The sequence below is a fragment of the Balaenoptera borealis genome (assembly GCF_965194805.1).
Source record: "Balaenoptera borealis genome assembly, chromosome: 1".
Taxonomy (NCBI): domain Eukaryota; kingdom Metazoa; phylum Chordata; class Mammalia; order Artiodactyla; family Balaenopteridae; genus Balaenoptera; species Balaenoptera borealis.
In genome coordinates, this window is record NC_138860.1 from 2,164,267 (window position 1) to 2,180,086 (window position 15,820).

Below are 15,820 nucleotides of genomic sequence, written 5' to 3' on the forward strand. Positions count from 1 at the left end.
TCCAGAAATCCCATCACAAGCAGCCCACGTGGCAGGGAGGGCGTCTTTGGGAGCTGGTGCCGGCCAGCAGAGCTGGAGGGGCCTCAGAGGCTGCCCCCCGCCAGGCCCCCGGTCCCCCTGGGAGCCCTGGACACCCTGGGCCCCCCGGGCCCGAGCTCCTGATTTCCCGCCCGATGCCCGGTCCCCCCTGAGGTCACTGCCTGGCACACTGGGCCCTGCCCCTCAGCCACATGAAGGACAGGAGCATCAAGCAGCAGAGCACGCACCGCCCGGGCTCCGACCCTGCTGCCGCTGCTGCCTGCGGCTGGCCGGGCACCAGCTAGTTCCTCATCCACGGTGGGGACCGCAGCGTCCCCCTCGGTGTGGTCGTGCGTGTCGGCTGCCACCACCGGCGGCCCAGGTGGGAGCGCTGCAGCCTGGGCGTCTTAACTGGCAGGTCAGGTTTCTGGTCTGCAGGTGCAGAAAGGATGGGTGGAATCTACAGCTCCCTTCCCAGCCAGAAACCAGTCTGGGGGGGACTGAGAAGCTGGAGTCTCACTACAGCCTGTCCCGGAACGGCTGGATGGGGCGAGGGGGTGGGAGCCTCCTTGGACGTCCGGACCTGGCAACCTCCATGGTGTAAGGACCTGTCCACACCTCAGGGGAAAGGCTGCTGCAGGAAGGCCACCATCCATGGGTGTGAACTGGGCCTGGGGTTCTAACCACCTGCTCCCCCGGCCTCTTTAACCCCCTCGCGGCAAAGTGCAGGTAGCAGGCCCAGGCGAGCACCTCACCTGGCCTGCAGCTCTGAGGGGCCTCGGGGGCTGGACAGCCGGGGACAGGGGCAGGATGGCGGCTTGGAGGGCCCGGCTCTGCAGCGAGGCGCCCCGAGGTCCTGGACGCCTGCCGGCCTGGCCCTCGCACTCTTTTCTTCTCCTGGTAAATGTTGGCTTAGGGAGAGGAATGCTGACAAGCAGCTCATTGTGAGAGCCCGGCAGAGGGGCTGGCTTTGTGAGCCCACGAGCTGCAGAGCCTACCCCCCGCCTTACTTTAGGCATCAGGAGGTGCTCCCTGCCAATCCCGACGCATGCATGCTCACTGACTCACACTTGGTTGCCATGGGGACCTCCTCCGGCAGTGGCTGCTTGGAAGAGGGGAAGGGGCGGCTCATGGAGACGGCCCTGTCCAAGGCTGCGCCCCCCCTTAGCCCTGATGCCGCTTCCCTTCCTCTTTACCGGGGAGCCCCCAGGGTCTGGGATGTGGCCCCTCCTGTGGCTGGTGCCCCTGCTGGAGGTCCCTGCCTTTCTCCAACTTTTGCCTGGACCTGCTCTGCAGGGCTGTGCCTGGTCCGGCCCCCTTGGCTCCCTGAGAGGAAAGAGCTTGTGCCTGAGACTGTTCCTCCGGCATCTGGTAGAGGGGGGCGGGTCCTGAGCTGGGGGATCCCTGCAGCCCCCGCAGGCCTGGGCAGAGGCGCTGGTCTCCTGCGGAACACAGCCCCGGGGTGGGCAGCCAGGCCTCGCCCTTCCTTCCCCTCCCTGGTCTTGGGCTTTGCCTGCCCAGAAGGGGGCCAACTGCCTTCTCTCCCCCGCTCTGTGGGACGGACTCACAGGCTCCAATTGGGAGCGTGTGCTTTAATGTCATTCAGACCTGTCACGATCCGTTACACGACCTTGGGCGAGTCATTTAAACTCTCCCAGCCTCTGCTTTCTCATCTGTAAAATCAGGCAAATAATACATACCTCGCCGGTTTATGGTAAAGGATACATGAATTCATTTAGGTAAAATACCTTTAACATAGATTCGATACAGAGAGTGCTCATAAAATGTTAGCAGCTGCTGCTTTGGGGGGTGTTGATATCGCTATTACTGTTACTGTTAGCGTAGTATTACAAAGCTGCCCTCGCCCTAGGCTTCCTTCCTTCTCCTCCCGCTTGTGGGGCAGGAGGGGCCTGGGGGCGTGGACGCTTGGCGGCAGGACGGGCAGGAGGGTGGCTGCAGCCCCCCCGCAGCTGGGTCTGACCCAGGACTCCCCCCACCCCGGGCAGGATCCGGCCCCAGCTGTCAAAAGAGAAGATTGAGGGCTGCCACATCTGCACCTCGGTCACCCCGGGCGAGCCCCAGGTCCTCCTGGGGAAGGACAAGGCCTTCACCTATGACTTCGTCTTCGACCTGGACACCTGGCAGGAGCAGATTTACTCTACCTGCGTGAGCAAGCTCGTGGAGGGCTGCTTCGAGGGCTACAACGCCACGGTGCTGGCCTACGGGCAGGTAAGCTATACCTCCTCCCGCCTACAGCCACTGCAGCCCCGGGCTCCCTGTCTGATGGGAGAGAGAGCCGCCCTCGGAGCAGGTGAGACGCGGCTGCAGTTTTGTCTGTGGTCCGAGGGCGCTGCCGCGTTGCTGGCTGTGGCTTTGGGACTAGGCCGGGCAGGGACCCAGGCTGGGAGGTAAATGAGGGGGACGCAGCCAGGGTCCGGGGCTCGCTGGCGCCCCCAGGGTGCTGGATAACACCCTCCTTCCGTCTTTGCCAACGCAGACGGGGGCCGGGAAGACATACACTATGGGCACCGGTTTCGACGTGGCGATGGCGGAGGAGGAGCAGGGCATCATCCCGAGGGCCATCGCGCACCTCTTTGGGGGCATCGCTGAGCGCAAGCGGCGGGCACAGGAGCAGGGTGTGGCTGGGCCCGAGTTCAAAGTCAGCGCCCAGTTCCTGGAGGTACCGTGGCCTTGTGGGTGGGCTGGAGGGAGACGGGGGCAGCAAGACCTGGAAGCTGGGCTCCCCGCCAGGGCCGCAGGAGGAGCCTGGGAAGCCAGGGAGGCATCTGCATGTGATGAGCTTCCCGCTGCTGGAAGTATCCCAGCCGGAGCCGGAGGACCACCGGGTGGGACACTGAAGGGGCTCGCTGCCTCAGACGGAGCTTGAGTCAGTGAGAACCTGTAGGAGCTCTTCCAACCCTGACTGATTACAGCTCCGACACGTACCAGATGTGTGACCTTGGGCAAGTCATTTCACCACTCTGCAAAATGGGGGTGATGACGCCTGTTTCCTAGGGGTTTCAGGGGATGATGAGGAAGCACGTGCCCAGCACACAGTGAGACTCTAGTTGTCGCCCCTTCTGGCCTCTGCTGGGTCCTCCCCAGCCTCAGCGCGGCCTGCCCTGTCCCTTTCTGGCTGAGGTCCTTCCTGACCCTCTGAGCCTTCTCTAACCCCAGGGCAGGAAGGTCCTCCTGAGGGGCCTTTCTGGCATCTGGCCCTGCCTCTCCCTGGGAGGATGTCCGGGTGCCGAGCCCAGGGATCGTGGCAGCTAGGGGCTTTGGGGGTGGGGAGGGGACCTCTGGTCTGCCAAGGGGCCTCTCAGAAGCGTCTCCAGGAAGGCCGGTGGGCCTGGGTACTTCTCATGAGGCCCGGTGTCACCAGGCTCCTGCTCTAGCACAGCTGGACCGGGCAGCTCCAGTTCCCAGTGTCCAAACTCCAGCCCACGGACCCCCGGCCCTGGGACGTTTGCTGGGTGTGGAGCCACCCTGGGCTCAGACTGCACCCAGGTTGTCCTCGGGGGGAGAGATGTGGCCCCAGCCCTCCCCAGGTCTCGTGTCCCACCCCCCCCCCGCACCCCCCAACCCCGGCCCCAGCGTGGCTCCCTCCTGGGCCTGCAGCGTGGCTGCTTTACCCTTAGGGGGCCTGTACTGTAGACTTGAGAGTTTCTCTTTGCTCTTCTGGACTTTTGCTTCTGATGAAGAGTCTGCCTCTGTGTGTGTATATATGTGTATGTGCATATATGTGTATGTGTGTGTATGTGTAGGCATGTGCGTGTGTCTGTATGTATGTGTTTGTGTGTATATGTATGTGTAGATGTGTGTAGGTGCATGTTTGTGTATGTGTGTGCACATGTGTATATGTGTGCGTCTGTGTATGTCTGCATGTGTTCGTGCGTATGTGTATGTGTGTAGGTACGTGTGTGCGTATATGTGTATGTGTTTGTGTGTATGCGTGTTCTATGCTGTGTATTTCTATAAGCTTCCTCATCTCTTTGTTTTTTCCTTTCTCCATCCTTTTGCCATAGAGAGCCCCAAAGAGCAGTTCAGTACCTAGAAAACCCATGCCAAAGGGCGACCCACAAGGGGTTAAACGATGCCGTGCGTCTGTCCCAACAGACAGACAGACACCAAGGCCCCCACGTCTGCACCGGTCCCTTCCGTTTCCTCTTCCCCTTCCTGTGGGGTATTTCTGTCCCTTTAAGGCCATCAAAGCCTCGGATGTCCGAGGGCTGTGGCCTGCCCCCTCCCCCCACGGGATTCTGTTGGCTGCTGACCAGCTGCCCCGTCCCTCCTGCTCCCTGGCCCCAGCTCCCTGCAGGGTGAAAATTCCAGCAGGTGAAACTTTCCCTGCCAGCAACTCCAAACACAAGAGTCTGCAAGCCTGAGACCATCTGAAATGGGGTGATGCTTCTGGCCAGGCCACCTCCCATGGTGGCGTCCCCAGGCTGCCCTCCATCCCACATTCCTCAGCCCCCAGGGACCATGGGGATCGCATAGGGCGCTGCTCAGCTCTCCACTGAGTCCCACCTCCCCTCCCTCCTGGAGCCACACCCCCACCCCCCCTTCCCGCCCTGTAACATCCCAGGCTCCGCCCCGACCACGTCACATGCTGTTCGTCCACGTGAGGGCTCGAGTCCCCTTGTCCCCACCAGGTCCTTAGCCCCCCACCAGGGCTGAGCGCTGGGTGCCACTTCCTTGGAGAGTGGAAGGGCTCTCAGGATAGCTCTCCCCGGGGCCTAGCTGCCCTACCCTGTCCAGGGGAAAGATCCCAGAGCCGGAGCCCAGAGAGGGCCAGGGGTGGCCAGATAGCCTCCCAGAGCCTGGTTTCCACACCTGCAAAGCAGAGCTGGCCTGTGACACGAGAGAGCCCCGGGGGCCCCTCCGCACCCACCTGCACCCAGCGGCTGTCTTCCGCCCGCACAGCTCTACAACGAGGAGATCCTCGACCTCTTCGACAGCGCCCGCGACCCCGACGCCCGCCACCGCAGGTCCAACATCAAGATCCACGAGGACGCCAACGGCGGCATCTACACCACGGGCGTCACCTCCCGCCTCATCAGCTCCCAGGAGGAGGTGAGCATCTGAGGAGCCGCCCGGGGGCTGGGGGCCGGGGGCTGGGGGCTGGGGCCAGGCTTTGCAGCCAGCTGGTCCTCACGTCTGCCCTCCGCAGCTGATCCAGTGCCTGAAGCAGGGCGCCCTGTCGCGCACCACAGCCAGCACCCAGATGAACGTGCAGAGCTCCCGCTCCCACGCCATCTTCACCGTCCACGTGTGCCAGATGCGCCTGTGCACCCGGCCCGACCTGGTGAGCAGCCCGCGGCGTGTCGGAGGGCGGGGCGGGGACGGAGCCCGGGCTCTGGGGGTTCGGCTCACCCTGCCGGCTGGCGGACCTTTCTTTTTCTCACGGGCGGAGAACCGGCACGTGCACGCAGTCAGATGCGCTGTGTGTGTGAGCCCCCCCAGCCACGCTGCACCCCGAATCCCGAGGGCAGGGGCTGAGAGCAGAGGAGCCCAAGGTGGGCGGGGGCCGGGAGTCACACGCCCGCTTCCCTGCAGGTGAACGAGGCCGTGACCGGGCTTCCCGACGGCGCCGCTCCCTCGGGCGAGTATGAGACGCTCACCGCCAAGTTTCACTTTGTGGACCTGGCGGGCTCAGAGCGGCTGAAGCGGACGGGGGCCACAGGCGAGCGGGCCAAGGAGGGCATCTCCATCAACTGTGGCCTGGTAGGCACGCGGCGGCCAGCAGGGCTCAGCCTCAGACCCTCCCCAGGCCCCCCTTGGGCCGGCTACTGGCCGGAGCCCCATATGTCACTACTGTTGGGCCTCTGGGCCTTCCCCCTCCTCTTGTCGCCGACTGCCTGATGTCACCAACCATCACATCTGCCTTTAAACCCTCAGGGAGCCTGAGGGCTGCTGGGGTCAGCGGGACAGGTCCTGCGGCTCACCAGTCGCTGGTCCCCACCCCGCTCCCTCCCTGAGTGCTCTCGAGCGAGCGCGGCCTGTCTCCCGCAGCTGGCCTTGGGCAACGTGATCAGCGCCTTGGGGGACCAGAGCAAGAAAGTGGTGCACGTGCCCTACAGGGACTCCAAGCTCACCCGGCTCCTCCAGGACTCGCTGGGCGGCAACAGGTACCCGCCCACCACCCCAGGGAGGGGCAGGGGTGAAGGCGCAGGGGCACACTGGTGGGAGGGTCGGAGCCAGAAGGCCCAGTGGACAGGGGGCCCTCCCGCCCCTGTGGGCCACAGGCCTCGAGGTGCCCATCGGCCACTACGGTCGGACCCAGCTTTCTCGTCTGCACAGCAGGGAGGGATAGTCCTAAAGGAGGTGCTAGAGCCCAAAGGGGAAATAGACGGGGACGCTAAGGACACACAGGGCCATGATTTCGGCGATGACACATCACGGCCTCCCTCGCTGTGGTCACCACTGTTGCAGTGGAAACCTGGGCTAGGTAGTCCGGATCCCCACGTCCCAGGTTCTGCCCAGGTCCTTAGGGCTTCCAGGTGGGAGCGGGATCTGCTCTGAAGTGATGCTCCTGGACCGGCCATGCCCTCGTCCCTCACTCCCCACCCCACCGCCCCATGCTCCCCAGCCAGACCATCATGATCGCCTGCGTGAGCCCCTCTGACCGGGACTTCATGGAGACGCTCAACACGCTCAAATACGCCAACCGAGCTCGCAACATCAAGAACAAGGTGGTGGTGAACCAGGACAAGACCAGCCAGCAGATCAGCGCGCTGCGGGCCGAGATTGCGCGCCTGCAGATGGAGCTGATGGAGTACAAGGCGGTGAGCGGGCCCCCCACCCCGACACCGGGCCTCCCCGCGCCCTGGGCATCTCCATGTGCCAGCCACGGCACCCAGTGCCGGGCTCACCTGGTGGGTGACCTGCGCATACGAAGTCGGAGCCCTCAGGGCTTAGAATATAAGAGAAGGAAGAGCACACCCCTGGTTGCATAGATCTCATGTGTAGGGCAGACGCTCTGCTGGGGTTTCCCGCCTGCTGAATATGCCGTGTTGGACCAGATAAGATTCTAAGCTGCGGCACAGGATGAGGAGAGTTGATGGGGACCACGTGAGTGGTCCAGCGTGCCTGGGGGATGCTGCAGGGGAGAGGGTTGGCCTTCCTTGCTCAGGTGGTCAGGGAGGGCCTCATGGAGGAGGGGACCTTTTATAGGATCTTGAGGAATGAATGAGATACCAGCAAAAGAAAGTGGAGCAGGTGTCCTAGGATGCCAACAAGCCACGTGCAAAGGAACGGAGACAGGAAAAACGAGTGCCTTTGGGGGAGCGTCCCATTCTATGTGACTGAGGCAAAAGTCACCAGCCATGGCCCCTGGCCCGAACCTAGCACACAAGTGGGTTTTGGTTTGACTCGCCCTTTGCTTTAAAAGAATGCAACGTAGTTGTCGTGCTTTCTGAAAATCAGGGAGTTTCCGTTTTTCTTTAAAAATTTGAAGATGTAACAGTCTGGCGCCGGGCTGGCTGGAGTGGCCCAAGTGGCTGCCCCTTTTAGACTGAGTGCGGCTCTGTGCTCCGATCCCCACCCCTCCCTGTAGTCTCACACCCAGACTGCCTTCCTCCTTCGTGCCAACCACTGGGGCCCTTCGGGTTCCGACCCTCGGGTTCATGTCTGGGGAGACAGGAAGGTGCGCAGTGGAGAGGGAGGTGGAGTGAGAACGCAGTGGTCTGGAGTGGCTGGTCACAAAGTGTGGACTTTTTGTTGTCACTGGGGCCACGGCAGGTTTCTGAGCGCTGGGAGGTTGGCAGGGCCACCACGCCGAGGGAGGGGCCGGGGCAGGAGTGGCGGGGAAGAGTATCATCCCCCCCCTCCCCGCCCCTGACCCCTCCCCCCCGCCCCTCCTCCCAGGGCAAGAGGGTGATCGGGGAGGATGGCGCCGAGGGCTACAGTGACCTGTTCCGGGAGAACGCGATGCTGCAGAAGGAGAACGGGGCGCTGCGCCTGCGGGTCAAGGCCATGCAGGAGGCCATCGACGCCATCAACAACCGCGTCACCCAGCTCATGAGCCAGGAGGCCAACCTGCTCCTGGCCAAGGCCGGTGAGTCAGGTGCACGAGGCTGGCTCCGGGCGCGGGTGGGCTGGGCCCTCCGACCCTCACCCAGCCCGGAACGCGGGGCCTGCAGGTTGGCGTTTTCTTTCTCTGAAAATGCGATCATATGTATTGTCCTGTGACTCCTTTTCCACTTAGCATTATGCCGTAGGGATCTTTCTGTATTTTTTTTTAATTATTATTATTTTTGGCTGTGTTGGGTCTTCGTTGCTGCGTGCGGGCTTTCTCTAGTTGCAGCGAGCGGGGGCTACTCTTCGTTGCAGTGCTTCTCTCTGCGGCGGCTTCTCCTGTCGCGGAGCACGGGCTCTAGGTGCGCGGGCTCAGTAGTTGTGGCTCGCGGGCTCTAGAGCGCAGGCTCCGTAGTTGTGGCACACGGGCTTAGTTGCTCCGCGGCATGTGGGATCTTCCCGGACCAGGGCTCGAACCCGTGTCCCCTGCACTGGCAGGCGGATTCTTAACCACTGCGCCGCCAGGGAAGTCCCGGGATCTTTCCGTATTAAAAACACACAAGCCTACTTAATTCTCTTCAGCTGCACAGTGATCCATACGTGATGGCGACGAATAATTTATCATAACAGCCTCTATTGATGGATGTTTGCTTGTTTCCAGTCTCGCTGTTACCAGCTGCGCCTGTGTGCCTCCGCGCCCACAGACAAGTCCCTCTTTGATAGATTCCTGCTCGGAAAAGGCCCTGTTGGAGGCACTGATACAAGACCACCAGCTTGGAGCTAAGGTCCTCGCTGTACTTACTATCTTCTTAACTGTCCCTCCTCCCTGCCACCCCCTCAGGAGACGGCAACGAGGCCATCGGTGCTCTGATCCAGAACTACGTCCGGGAGATTGAGGAGCTGCGGTGAGTGAGCCCCTGTGCACCTGGGAGCCCGGGGGCCGAGGCAGTGCCGCTCACCTGCCCCCCACCCTCCCTTCCGCAGGACCAAGCTCCTGGAGAGCGAGGCCATGAACGAGTCCCTGCGTCGCAGCCTCTCTCGGGCCTCGACCCGGGGTCCCTACTCCCTGGGCGCGTCCCCGGTCGTCCCGACCAGCTCCATGGAGGACGCCTCTGAGGTCATCCGCCGAGCCAAGCAGGACCTGGAGAGGCTCAAGAAGAAGGAGGTCAGGCAGCGGAGAAAGAGGTGAGGGGAGGCTCCCCGCAGGCGGCCCCCAGGACCCCGTGCCCAGCAGGGGCTGTGCGTACCCCGGGTGACCTGGGGACTCAGTGGGCGGGTCTGGTTTGTGGGCAGAAGCCTCCCACCTTCCTCTGACGCTGGGCTTTCCCCGAGGAGAGGGAGGGTGGAGTCCACCCAGGGTTCATTCTGAGTTGGGGGCCAGGGGAGAGCAGTGGATCCCTGCAGAACCGGAGCCCAGCCCCCTACAGGGCCCTAGAGACGAGGCGCTCTTGCCCCCCCCCAACCCCCCCGCCCCACCCACACACTGAAGGCAGGTTAGTCCCCTAACCGGTCCACCCTTCACTCCTGGGCAGCCCAGAGAAGGAAGCCTTCAAAAAGAGGGCAAAACTCCAACAGGAGAACAGCGAGGAGACGGATGACAATGAGGCCGAGGAGGTGAGGGTCCCCCGCCCACCTGGGGCTACGCCCATGTCCCTGCCGGGGTGAGGGTCCCCATGACGTCCTGGTGCCGGGGAGGGGCTGGGGTCAGCCTGCAGCTGATCCTTATGCCTCCGGGTAGCTGACTGGTCGCCATGGTGATGTCCATCCTTCAGCCCCTCCTCCCAGGTGGGTGATGGGGGCGGGAGGCTTCTACAGAGGGGCTCTGCCCAGGCTTTGGGAGGAGTGGGTGGGACTCTCCCAGGAGGGAGGGTGAGCCGAGGTCCCCCCAGCACCGTGACCCACCCACTCCCCACCCTCCTGACGGTGCCTGGTGCCCAGGAGGACGAGGAGCCGGAGGAGAGCGGCTGTGAGGAGGAGGATGAGGACTCGGGCAGCGAGGAGAGCCTGGTGGACTCGGACTCCGACCCCGAGGAGAAGGGTGCGTGCTCCGGGGTGGGGTGCCCGGGGCGGGGGTGCCCGGGGCGGGGCTGCTCCTGGGCGGGGTGCCCGGGGCGGGGTGCTCCTGGGCGGGGTGCCCGGGGCAGGGCTGCCTGCCACGCAGGCCCAGAGAAACTGCTCGGGGCAGTGGGTGTCCTGGCTGAGCTCAGGCGTGAAACCAGTAATAGCAGAAACAACAGGGATGCGATGGCAGCAGCAAACTCTCACTGAGCACCCACTGGTGCCAGGCACTGAGGTGAGCTCTGCCCATCATGTGCCTGGCCTCTGCATCCTCACAACCACCCTGGATGGAGGTGTTAGGACTCCTCCCAAGCTCACGAGGGTTGGTGGCCTGCCCCAGTGTGGGAGATGCAGAGCTGGGCCTTGGACCTAGGTCTGGCTGGTCTGAAGCCCACTCCTCTAAACGGGACGTGTGTCCCTCAGCTCTGCTCTGACCCAGAGTCCTGCTGGCTGCTCTGGGTCCTCTCCCTCCTCCAGCCCTGCTGGCTCCCAGGTCGTCCATGGCGAGTGGGCATCAGCCTCTGGGGCACAGCAGGGGTGGTTGGGACGCCTGGTTCCCCCCCCCCCAAGCTCCCTGGCCCAGGCCTGCACTTCCCGGGCAGCTCTTTAAGGGTGTTGCCACCTGGCAGCACCTTCCCACCATGGGATGTGTCACTTCCTCTCGCCACTGGTCACTGAGTGGTCACGGCTGGCTAGGGGAAGGCCCGTCCCCTCCACCACGCCCCTGGCCCCCGGTCCAGCCTGTCTCTGCCCCCACAGAGGTGAACTACCAGGCTGACCTGGCCGACCTGACGTGCGAGATCGAAATCAAGCAGAAGCTGATTGACGAGCTGGAGAACAGCCAGCGGCGGCTCCAGACGCTCAAGCACCAGTACGAGGAGAAGCTGATCCTGCTGCAGAACAAGATCCGGGACACGCAACTGGAGCGGGACCGCGTGCTGCAGAATCTCAGTGAGGCCCCGCCCCATGAAGCCCCGCCCCCACGAAGCCCCGCCCCGTACCCGCCACACACCCCCTCCCCGGGCCCCTCCCTGTCAGAAGGGCACCACCGGGTCACTTGGGCCTCTGGGCGGGGCATTCTGACCTTGGACTGTGCACTTAGACCCATAGAAAGTTCTTGTGTCCAACTCCGGTCCCTTTGCTACGTTCTCAGTTTATCATTTCTATTATTTTTACCATCGCCTGAAGTATTAGAATCCTGTCTCCAGGCCCATGAAGGTGAAATCCCTCAGCCTTTCTTCCTGAATTTGCTCCTTGGGTGTTTCCTTTGATCGCATTTACAAGTCTGCTTCTCAGAATGTATCTTCCTTACGTGGCTCTCAGCCCCTTCATCCCATGACTCACTCACTCATCCACTCATTCGTTCACTTAGCAAACATGCATTGAGTGCGTCTTGCAGAGCGGTCCTTGTTCTAGATGCTAGAGTTTTGGAGCGCGCATTCTAGTGGGGAGAGACCGACGTAAATAAGATAAGTGGCAGATCCTATAGCATGTCGGGGGTGATAAGTGTCGTGGAAGAATGCAGCAGGGAAGGGGGCACGGTGTGCTGGGGAGGGGGTGGGCGTGTTGAGAAGGATGGTCGTGGGAGACTTTGCTGAGAAGCTGGCATCTGAGCAAAGACTGGAAAGAGGTGAGATAGTGCTGGAGAGAATGAGTGAGGGGAAGAGCATTGCAGGCAGAGGGAACAGAAGATACCAAGGCCCCGAGGCAGGCATGCACCGGGCGTGTTGGTGGCATGACGAGGGCCCCGATGGCTGGAGCACGGTGTGAGGGGACACTAGCAGTCAAGGAGATCAGAGGAGAAATGTCGGACCAGGTGTGTCAGTCATTTTAGGATTTTTGTCTTATTCTCTGAGGGACATGGGAAGTGTGGGGTTTTAAGGGGCGTGATGTAAATTTTGAAAGCATTCTGGCAAGATCGCTTTGGCTGCTGTGCAGGGAAGCAAAAGTGGAAGCTTGAGACCAGTTAGGAAACTCTTATAAAGGTCCTGGTGAGAGATGGTTTGGACAGGAGGAAGTGAGAAGTGGTCGTATTCTGGATCCATTTTGAAGACGGAAATGAAAGCCTTTGTTGATTGGTTGGTGGGGGATTAAGAGAAGGGAGCCAAAGATACCTCCAGGGAGGGAGCTTCTGGAAGGACGTGGTGAGATACTGAGATGGGGAAGACTGCTGGGTGAGGGGGTGGAGGGTGAGGAGGTGGGCTTGCACCTGCCAGTTTGCCATGTCTGTTAGACGTTGGCAGTTCAGGTAGGAAAGGTTAAGGGTGGAGAACCAGGTCGCTCCTTCTCCCCGAGCCCACTCACTCTGTCTTCTCTTGCTAACTCTTCCCCTTCCCACTGGTCCCGGCCCTTTCCTCCAATCACGGGTCAGAACCGAGCCAGCGGGAGTGGTCCTCAGGCCCCTCATGGCAAGCTGACGAGCAGGGGCTCAGAGATCTCAGGATGAAATCACCCCTTCGAGGTCCCTAGAATGCCCTTGGGCGTCTCCTAGTCCGAGCCCCTCCTTGTTCACACGAAGGAACGGGCGGAGGAGGGTGTGACTCGCCCACGTCACGCCCCGACAGTGGAGCCCAGGCTGCCCGGGCACTGGGGCCCAGGGACGTGCGCAGACCCTGCCCCGCTGCACGCAGGTACCATGGAGTGCTACACGGAGGAGAAGGCCAACAAGATCAAGGCGGACTATGAGAAGAGGCTGCGGGAGATGAACCGGGACCTGCAGAAGCTGCAGGCCGCGCAGAAGGAGCACGCGCGGCTGCTCAAGAACCAGTCTCGCTACGAGAGGGAGCTCAAGAAGCTGCAGGCCGAGGTGGCCGAGATGAAGAAGGCTAAGGTGGGGGCCGAGGCGTGGGCGTGGGCGTGGCCAAGGTGGGAGCGGGGGCGGGGCCGAGATGAAGAACGCCTAGGTAGGGGCGGGGTTGGGTGACGCCAAATTGGGGGCGGGGCCGAGATGAAGGCGGCAAAAGGGGGCTGGGGGGCAGGGGTGTAGTTTCAGACCCACTTACCGTGTTAAAAATAATCACCGCTGTCAGCGTGGCTGCTTGTCTTGACACACGACATTGCCTGTTTCAGCCCCATCCTGGTCCTGGACCCGGTCCTCTTAGTGCGTTGTCCAGGGTTAAAGCACCTTTCCCCCTGGAGGGGCAGGAGAGGGGCCCCAGGGGCCCCGCCCCACCATCGTGGCCTCCAGTCCACACGCAGTGCATGTGAGGCCTCCCACCTGTGCCATGTTTGCCTATACTCATGATAATAATTATGTAGTGACGATTGGATGTGGCTCTCCACCAGTCCCCCAACACCACAACCGCATTTGGTCCTGAGGAGGAGCTGGAGAAAGCAGCCCAGGTGTCACTGCCACTCCTCAGAGGGTGACTCCCGCCTCCTGGGGCAGCACTGGGATTCAGACTCAGTTCTCTGCCGCCACCCTTTTCCAGTCGCCGTCGTCCAGGGCGCTCGAGCCTGGCTTCTGGCTCTTCTGCCTCCCCGTCCGGCTGGGTCCTCATTCCCGCCTGGGCCCGCAGATCCGTGCTGCCCTTATGTCCTCCGTCCCCTTGGCTGCCTGCTGCGCGTTCCTGCCCTGGCCCCAGCCCCCCGTGTACCGCAGCTCCCCGCAGCCCTGCGCCAGGCGCTGGGACAGGACCCCAGCGAGCCGCAGACAGCTGGCTGTGGGAACAGGTCCCACAGAGGGGAGCACCCGGTGCCATGGTAACTGCGTCCTCCCCGCCCGACTGGGCTGGCGCTGACCAGTGTGCAGCGGAGAGGGGTGATGCTGTGATGATGCAGATTCTGCCAGGTGGGACCCTCAGCCATCGGGCTAGCCACCTCCCCTGGGCAGGCTCTGTCCCCAGCCACGCCTGGGCCACACATCCAGGGCCCGTCAGCCTGTCCAGGGTGGAGAAGGGCCAGTCTCGCTCTGCTCAGACGGTCCGTCCTGCACTGGCCCCAGGGAGCCGGTTTGCCCCTGGACCTCCACCAGCCCATGCTGCCCCGGGCTGCAGGAGGAAGAGGGGGACTTGGGTCAGCGGGCGCCCTCTGGTGGTAGGAGGGAGGGACCAGGGCCTTGGTTGTCCCCTTTCGGGGGCTGCACTGCACATTTTGCAGCCCCTGGAGCGTTCTGGGGGCTCTGCCTGTGTCCTGACTCTGTCTCCCTGGAGGCTCCCTGGCTAACACCTCTCGAGGCGGTCCTGGCTGGTGCCGGCCGGCCGTCATCTCAGCGGGAGGTGACCCTACTGTAGAGGTCCCTATGAGGCAGGACCCTTCTATGGCTCTGAAGCCTGGAAAAATAATATAATAATGCCCAGGACGTGTGTGAAGGACAGAGGGTCCCTGCGTGTTCCCGGGTTTCAGTCTCAGCTTGCTCAGCCCTTCAGCCGGGGGCCCCGCTCTGCCCGGGTAACTGTGCCCTTGTGAGCCTAGGAAAGAGGCTGAACAGAGCACCCTTGGGCTGTCCCAGGGTGCCCAGCAGGGGCCCAGGGTTTCTGTCAGAAGGACCGAGGGCAGCAGTCAAGGATTCTAACCAGTTGCCGTGAGAGCCAGTGCCCAAGACCCTCCCAGCGCAGTTCAGGGGCAGGCCCTGCGGTTTACAGAGGTGGCCTAAGCAGAGGAGACACTCAGGACAGTGCTGGCCTCAGGTGCTGTGCTGTCACGTGCCTGGAATGTTCCCACCCGTTCTGAGACCACCACCCCTGTGATGACCTCCCTGGGACTCGGCCACACAGGCAGAGCTGGACAGATGGACCTTTGTCCAGAAAGACACATTCCTCCCCAGGAAGGCTCTGGCCCCGGCTCCATATGAGGGCCGCCGTCTCAGTGTGCGTGCAGCTCCCTGTGGGCGGGGCTTGGGTCCGCTTCCCGCCCAGGCTTGGCTTCTCTTGTCAGCCCCAGCCCTTTGGGGGAGCATTTGTTCTGGACCCCAAAGGCCCGGCAGCAGGGAGCCCTCCTCCTCTCTGTAGCTTCCCCCCCCCCCACCCCGCCGACACAGCCTGCCTTCTGAGGGAGAAGCCAGCGCAGTCCTTCCAGCCTCCCTCCCGGGCCTTTTCCTCTCTTAACTGCCCTCAGGGCAGGCTGGTGACATTCCTGGGGCGTCTGAGGCCTCAGTGGCAGAGGAGGGACAGCGCGCACCTGATTCTCACGGCGCCGTCCCATGGAAGGAGTCTGACCCCTGTGCACTTTGCACTCTGTGCTCTGGGGCCAGGGGGGTGGACGCTACAAGGGCCCAGCGCACGGCTCCGCATTGTGCCGGCTCACCTCTGGCCTCCTGGGTGATGCGCTCTGAGCCTTTGGCCGGCCCTCCGAGAGCTCGGCTCCAGGCTCTGTGTTTGGTCGCCAGCTCCGCTCTGACCTGCCCTGGTGCCATCCCCACGGCCGTGGTAAGAGCTGGATTTTGAAGCAAAGCGACCTGGGCCAGAAGTCTGGCCACCCATTACTGATTTTATGACTTTAAGTCATTTTGTCTCTCTGAGGCTCCTTTCTTATTTGTAAAATAGGAGTGAGAACGCCTGTCGCGTATGATTATCGTGAGGACAGGGCTGGGCATATAGTGTGGGCTCAGTAAATGATGCTGGTTTTTATTGTCGTCACCGTGAGAACCTGGCCTGGGAAGGCGCCCCGCCAGCAGCTCAGCTGCGGGTGGGGGAGAGAACGCTTCTCCGTCCAGGCAGGACCCCTTGCCTCCAGCAGCTTAGGCTGGTCCCAGAGTGGCTGGGCACCGGCAGTGGCTCTGCGTGAGGAC

At 62.5% G+C, this 15,820-nt stretch overlaps 1 protein-coding gene across 8 annotated transcripts in view; it reads left to right on the plus strand.

Moving 5' to 3' along the window:
- KIF21B (kinesin family member 21B) overlaps nt 1-15,820 on the plus strand; it is a 44,665-nt gene that overhangs the window by 10,502 nt on the left and 18,343 nt on the right. For 4 of the 8 annotated variants that reach the window (XR_014244299.1, XR_014244300.1, XR_014244301.1 and 1 more), the window contains exons 2-15: nt 2,025-2,247; nt 2,516-2,698; nt 4,942-5,091; nt 5,189-5,323; nt 5,575-5,742; nt 6,031-6,146; nt 6,608-6,803; nt 7,885-8,083; nt 8,876-8,939; nt 9,019-9,219; nt 9,567-9,648; nt 9,973-10,072; nt 10,852-11,043; nt 12,723-12,922. Coding sequence is in view for 3 of the 8 variants with exons in the window: in XM_082391113.1 (XP_082247239.1) it covers nt 2,025-2,247; nt 2,516-2,698; nt 4,942-5,091; nt 5,189-5,323; nt 5,575-5,742; nt 6,031-6,146; nt 6,608-6,803; nt 7,885-8,083; nt 8,876-8,939; nt 9,019-9,219; nt 9,567-9,648; nt 9,973-10,072; nt 10,852-11,043; nt 12,723-12,922 (2,209 nt within the window). In the remaining 5 variants the exon portion in view is untranslated. The remainder of the gene's footprint in view (nt 1-2,024; nt 2,248-2,515; nt 2,699-4,941; nt 5,092-5,188; nt 5,324-5,574; nt 5,743-6,030; nt 6,147-6,607; nt 6,804-7,884; nt 8,084-8,875; nt 8,940-9,018; nt 9,220-9,566; nt 9,649-9,972; nt 10,073-10,851; nt 11,044-12,722; nt 12,923-15,820) is intronic. The other 4 variants (XR_014244302.1, XR_014244303.1, XM_082391114.1 and 1 more) reach the window with 1 other exon arrangement.